The sequence below is a fragment of the Centruroides sculpturatus genome, unplaced genomic scaffold (assembly GCF_000671375.1).
Source record: "Centruroides sculpturatus isolate CEXI.00-Female unplaced genomic scaffold, Cexi_2.0 scaffold171, whole genome shotgun sequence".
Taxonomy (NCBI): Eukaryota; Metazoa; Arthropoda; class Arachnida; order Scorpiones; family Buthidae; genus Centruroides; species Centruroides sculpturatus.
Window position 1 is genome coordinate 37817 of NW_019384470.1, and position 7114 is coordinate 44930.

The window sequence follows — 7114 nt, forward strand, 5'->3', positions numbered from 1 at the left end:
CCATAGAGCATTATGGAATGATAATCAAATTCATTTAAAATTCTCATTTGATTTGGCCCAAGCATAACGAACTGCGATTCCATCTCTACAAGTATATTATAATGCATTAAACACATGTTTTTATTCATATATTTTGCAAATAAGTATTAAATTGATATTCTCTTACTCGGTTTTATATTCTCCCAAAATATTTTTACGTATTCATCTCTGTCGGGTCGATTCTGTTCGTGGTAAAAGCCAACAATGTGATTTAATTGATGAATGATTGCTCCCAAATACATGCATTCATTAGTCAGTGATACGAAGTTTATTCCTTTACTTTGACCCACCATTGCATAACATCTGAAAATTTATTAATTTTAATAATTTTGCTTATATCTTGTGGAGGTTTCTGATTAACTTACTGATTATCATTTAAAATTTCTACGTAATTTTTTTCATTGGTTTTCTTTTCAAATCGAATACAAGTTTTTTCACGGAAAGTCCTCATGGCTCTCATTATTAGCCGTCTAGATTTTTTAGAATTTCCTAAAAGTTTTTTAACCAAATATTAAAAGATAAATTATTTATAAATTTTTTTAAATATATAAAATAATTTATTACGAAGTTCTTCGTCAATTACGTATGGTATGATTCCTCCGGCCCACAAATGAATATTAAATCGAACAGCATTCCTCGACTGAAAATGTTTAATTTCGAGCAACAATAATTATTTTAAATTAAAAATTTTCTATCAATTTCTATAATTACTTACATCATCGAAATCTCTAATAATATCGCCACCGAACAGATCGGGATTTCCTAAGGCAAGATCGGCATCTTCCGAATGTACTTGTAATATAATTTTGCTAATTAATTAATGTAAAAACTAAAATACTAACAATGATTATGGGTGACAACCTTACGTTCAGAATAATCCTGATTAAAACTTTCGAAATTTTGATTATTTGTAATGTTTGAAAAAGTCAGGAGGAAGATTGCTAAACAAATCATTTTTAAAAATTACAAATCGAAATTGGTATATTACATCGTATTAAAAATAAAATACTGTTTATACGAATACACTTTTGTTTACGGTAAAAAATTAACGTGTAGATTAAATAAATGCAGAATAAGCTTTAAGAAAATTTTGTAAAAATGATGTTTATAGAATTTACAGAATATAGAATAGAAAGAAGTATCATGGCGATAATATATGATAGGCTTGAATATTTTTACATATCTGCAAGTTATCTTGCATTTAGATGTGTAACAGAAATAACTATTGGTAGTATAATTTACTACCTATTTTCGACATTTTGTTTCTCCACGCAAATTGAAAAGAGAATTGAAGAAGAGCTGAATGAGCTGAAATCCGAAGTTCAGTTCATGAAAATAAATATAAATAACTCTCTCGGATGAAAATCGTCGGAAATTTTTCTAACCTTTGGGATATCCAAGTCAATTATGGATATACAAACAGATTTCAAAAACATAATTTATTTTTGTTATTCCGAGAAAACTACAACCAAACCCGTAATCAATACTGGAATTTATTCGGAAAAAACAGTAAAAATAAAAACTATGGATCCAATCGGAAAAATTCATGGAGCAATTGCAGTAGTGAGGATTCATTCTGAAGACATTGAAAACCGTTTCGATAAAGTACAAACAGGAAATACTCTGGTTTCAAAATCATCTGAAATAGCTCTTTTAGCAATGCATTTAAATGGAGTAAAAATAATAAAATAACCGGATGAGAAAATCATCGAAATACTACAGAAAATGCAAATTCAAAAGTGCAAATGGCTTAGAGAGACCAAGCTCCGGAAACGAAACAAAAAACGAAGAACGAATTGTGGTAATAAGTAAAATTAAACATTCATGCAAAAAACTTACGCGAAAAGTAATATAATTTTACCACGAAAGAAAAAGGAATTTCGTTAAAATCACAGCGCTCAAAATGTTCGGATCAAAATTTCAACAATTTCCTAAAAGAAAAAGTTTTAAATCAGACAATTTCGATAGAAAACGCTATTAGTTCGAAAGAATTAGTTGAAAACGATAGTCCTGCAGAAATTAAAGTAGAGAATTCGACCGATACGGGAAAAGCGGATGCAAAGGGTAATTCAAAGATGAGTCGACGAATATCTGAACCTGCCATTAAAAATATTTGGCGATATCGAGAAAGAAAACACCCCTTAGATCGAAATTCCTGGCTGTTAAAAAGTACGTATAACCTGAGAGAAAAAAAAAAAAAAAAAAAAAGATGAAACTCAATTTTTTAATATGAACCCTGTTTAGACACAGTTATTTTCTAGGAATTATCACATTGACAAAGTCCAATAAGTTACTGGCGTTTAAGATCAATACGTTTATTTACTATTATTATGCGCAATTATGCATTTCATAACTATTTAAACTCTTTTCCATCAGTTTTTATTTTCACTGAAATTGAAACTGTTCGTAAGACAAAATCATTTTAATGCAATATAATGTAAAATTTACCTCAAACAAAACTGACAGGTAATAAATTATGTTTCGCAATGTTTAACTCGTATTTATTTCACTTTAACGTGTATACAACGTTTAGAAATTGGTTGTCTGTGTGATATATCTATTTTTCAAATGAAATGTTTTCGTTATTAAAAATTTTTACTGTTTATGATTTTAAAAAAATGACGGTAAAATTCACTTATTCTAATCTCTTTCGTATCTGAAAATAAAGCGAGTGACAATAATTCATCTTCGTGCAAACACGACCACTTGTCATGTTTCTGAATACACTTCTAACAATAAACATTTCTCCGTAAATAATACAAATGAATGTTATCGCCCTAAATAAATTACACGTACTGAAACAAGTAAAAATAACCATATTTCTTTCTAATCAACAAGATTTGTATTTATTCTAAAAACCATATTTTTTTCGGTACATAAAATCAATTGTTCTATGCACAAAATGAAAGTTACAAAACGAAGAAAATCAAACTTTAGAAATTTCTTGTTTCATGTTCAATAAAATCTAAAATACGAGTATTACATATTTTTCGAAGAAAGTTAATAAAATCATTTCCACAAGTCATTATTCGTTACTATTATGATGTTTAGTAATATGATATTTTAAAGAACGTTTAAAACGAAATTTTTGTGAGCAATGATCACACGAGAATGGTTTCTCTCCGGTGTGAAAACGAAGATGTCCTATGAGATGATGTTTTAGTGTAAAACTTCGTTTGCAATGGTCGCAAGAGAAAGGCTTCTCCCCCGTGTGAATTCGGAGATGTCGAATCAGATTTCCTTTTTGTGTAAAACGTTGTTTGCAATGATCACAGGCAAAGAGTTTCTCTCCAGTGTGAATCCTGCGATGATATTTTAACCCAGTCTTCGAAACGTATTCTTTCTCGCAACTGCCACATCGATACTTCCCATTTCTTGACTTTTGATTGTTTAAACCTGTAAAATATCGTAAGAGCATTAAAACCGAAACTCTCTTCACTTCATTGCTAATCGAATATGCAAATATCTAATATTAATCGCTGATTTTAAAGTATTGTTAGAGTGTGTGTGCAGATAGAAAAATAATTTTTTTTCTAGCAAGACTTTTTAAACGAAAATTGATACCTTACAACTAACTAGACCACCCCAAATGAAACAATAAATCATACGTAAACTGCTTACACCAGTATTTGCAAATATTTTCAAGTAGTATACACATACTATCACAAATTAATGTAATTTATACATTTATCTCAAAACAACTTATATGAAGAGCATTTTAAAATATAACATATTTGGAAATTATTTAAAATATGTTCTTCATTTCATTTCTGTTTCTCTTCATTTGCTTGACATATATTCTTCCTTTTTTCATATTCTCGTATAATTTCTTATCACTGCCTTCAATTGAGTCTTCTGTAAACAGAACTTAAACGCATTCCTCGACTCATCCTTTTCCTGGAAACAGTTCTACGTTTGTTACTCTTCTCTCTATTGGATGATAGTGAATCTGAAAATAAAGGTTTGAATGAAATCAGATACGAGAATGACGTCATGCATTATTTTATAAAACAAATGAAATATTTAAAATTAAATAATTTTAGATTCTTTCTTGGAAATGTGGCGCCACAAAATTAAAGCTGAGTTCAAGATCTGAAAAATAAACGTTTTTAAGTTAATTTTCTTAATCAAGAATTCGTATACTTATGAAATGCATTCATTAATTATTAATAGGATAATTAAAATAGTTTTATCTGCTATGTTCATAAACACGTAGTTTATATAATACTGTATTTTACGAAGATCCTTTCCTTTTATTTTCATGTTTCAATTTTGATTGAGGAATTTGAAATTTTAAAAACAACCATTTCTAATCTTTTCTTCAAAATTGTGGTTTTGAGAATGCGTGAAAAAATGAAAGATTTACTTACGTTTGTCTACACTTAGTCAGGAAACTTCATTCAAGAGAAAAACGTAAAGCACTTTTAATACTTGTTAGCACATTCCACAAACCAAACTCTAGGGCCATTCGATAGATAAAGAAATGTCATCCGAGAAATCTTCAGCTATTTATTGTCGTTTCTTCTCCTCTTTTCTGTTCGGACGGAACCGAAGACGACGGCAGGAAAACAAATAGACACGATTCTTTCGATTTCTTTCTGAAAGATTCTAACAACTTTCCTGATGAGTCAAATCTATTCAAGAATTTAAATATAAATACAGTTTAAACTTCTCTATCTGAATGGGCATTTGCCGTTTTTTTTTCTGTAAATGAACTGTCAATTTTCTTAAAAAAAAAATAAGTGGCACAATCTAATATTTAAATTCCAATTGTTTTCATTTCTGTATTTTTCGAAATTTACAAATCGAAATTCGAAAAATAATGTTTGATTCGAGTATTATTGAAAAGAAATTAATACTTTTAAACAATATTTAAAATTACTAATAACGAGGGGTGATTTATTGTGACACGGTCACAATGCCGGGCTGCAGTTTTTAATCATATTGATAATTTACTTCCTTTAAAATATTTGCTCTCCACTTTCAATTAGCAGCGTTTTGCCCCGTACATCATTCTTTCCTTTTAACAATAGAGTAGTGCCGATTATATATAACTGCTTTCGGAAGAAAACTTTTCAATCGAAATAGTGTGACTTCCGATTTGCAGCGGAATTTCATGTTCAGATAATCGGGGCATCCCGCTGCTTTTAACGATTCCATAATTGATCTCGTCTTTCATCTAACTCCGTTCTGGAGAAATAATAAATGAAGAAAACACTCCGCATTTAAACCCGTTGTGGATTTTTATAAATTTTTCGAAATATTTCTGTAGGCGTATCGAAGAATTCTCACAATTGCAATAATAACCAACTTGTTCCATTGTATTTTTATCAATAAATTAAAACAGCGCCCGACGGACCAATTATAAAGTTTTACCTTTGAATGGCCGGGAACGTTCCTTCCATTTCTCCTCGGAACAATTTCCAACTCGAAAATAAATTAATAACACAAAATATCTTTCCTCTTCTTGTCGCTCTTTTAACGATTGCGTTGTAACGGAACACTTTTCAAATTTGAATAAACCCAGTGGCGCCGTCTGTAATTCCAGATGCAAGAAACTTTTTTTTTGCCGATATTTTGATCCTGGAATTAAGCGTCAAATTTCCAATGATATTTTACTCTAATTCTACTTACTAGGAATAATATTTCATTAAAAATTTACCATAAATAAATATTTTCATACAGTGCCGCTGGTAAATTTTTTGTCCTGACGACGGTTATTATCATAATGAATATTCACCAATCGTTCATTTTTCAAAAACATCTTATTTATATTAAATGCAAGCGCACTCTGTCTGTTACTTATAGAAATGATCATGCTAAATCTACAGTAAATACTACGTATTGAATAAGCCTAAACAACGATTTCATAATATGGTGGAACCCCGGTTAACGAACGCAATCCGTTCCACGAGTCCGTTCGTTAACCGAAGCAATTTTTCTCATAGAAATTTATGCAAATACAATTAATCCGTTCTAGTTGTCAGTATTTTTGTAATTTTATTTGTAAAATGGGTTTTCTTTGATGAAAATACAAGAAAACGTAGTATCTATCATTACAGAAACAAATATGTAAACTTTATTTAATAAAGTAGCATTGTACAGTACATACCTTTATTTCTACAGAGCTTAATGCTTGGAATAGAAATCCCCTTCATAAAAATATCGGGTAGAACTGCGTTCGGAGTTTTTTCGAGTCGAGGTCTCTTTTGGTAAGGAACAAGAAAGTGGCCTAAAGTCGATTGTCTTACTCTCTTAATCAAAATTTTTCTAAAACACGCTAGCACAGTGTCGTTCATTAAATTAATTAATGACCCTATTAGCCATAACTTTGTTAGGATGATGCTTCTCGATAAATTCTTGCACATCTCGAGTAGGGTAAAATCGTTATTAAGTTTTACCCTACTCGAGATATAATACAGGACCATGTTTATTTTTTTCAAAACCGCGAGTTTAAACCATTAAAATGTAATTGCATCAATCCCCTTTAATAAACAAACCTTCCTGCGAAATTTCAGAAATTTTCGACAAAAAGCACAGGAGTTATTATGCATCAAAGAGGCTGAACAAAACGTGCCACACACATACTAACACCGTACAAACAGAAATTACCCCGACTTGTTTTTGCATTTCTCGAAGTTTCAAACTCCTCTGATTCAAAAATACGAAGAAATCTTGGAAGATTATTTTCTGACCGATCGGCATTCTTTCGTTCTGTTTTATATAACAGACGGAAAATTCTTTAGCTTTCACATTATTCTTGTTATTATCAATACATTAACATAAATAAAAACGTAAAACGTTAATTAATAGGAAAATTATATAAATTGATAGAAGGTGTGAGTAAAAATATTTTTAAACGTTAACGCCCAACGCTGTTATATTTAGTTTCATAATATCTGTGAAACTAAAAAACATTTGTTATTTATTTTTAGTGCAATTATAAAAAAAAACGTTTTCTTTAAACTTTTTTCGATATATTTTTTTACTTTTACTTTCTAGTTTTATATAACTAACACGAAATTACAGTAGAGCCTCGATTATCCGACTCAATTGGGGACTGGGGTTGGTCGGT

At 30.0% G+C, this 7114-nt stretch overlaps 1 protein-coding gene across 3 annotated transcripts; it reads right to left on the reverse strand.

The window, feature by feature from the left end:
- Nucleotides 1-2937: 2937 nt before the first annotated feature.
- Nucleotides 2938-5778, reverse strand: LOC111621137 (gastrula zinc finger protein XlCGF49.1-like). 3 transcript variants are annotated; one of them, XM_023363207.1, is made up of 3 exons: nt 5702-5778; nt 5416-5622; nt 2938-3435 (listed from the first exon to the last, which is right to left on the reverse strand). In XM_023363207.1, exons 1-3 carry the CDS (start codon nt 5718-5720, stop codon nt 3065-3067), a joined length of 597 nt encoding a protein of 198 aa, XP_023218975.1. In that variant the 5' UTR covers nt 5721-5778; the 3' UTR covers nt 2938-3064. The 3 variants fall into 3 exon arrangements, 1 of the variants encoding a protein (XP_023218975.1); XR_002756004.1 differs by lacking the exons at nt 2938-3435; nt 5702-5778 and adding exons at nt 3473-4131; nt 4410-4647 and having other exon boundaries at nt 5416-5528; XR_002756005.1 differs by lacking the exons at nt 2938-3435; nt 5702-5778 and adding exons at nt 3473-4131; nt 4410-4654 and having other exon boundaries at nt 5416-5479.
- Between the last annotated feature and the right edge of the window lie 1336 nt (nt 5779-7114).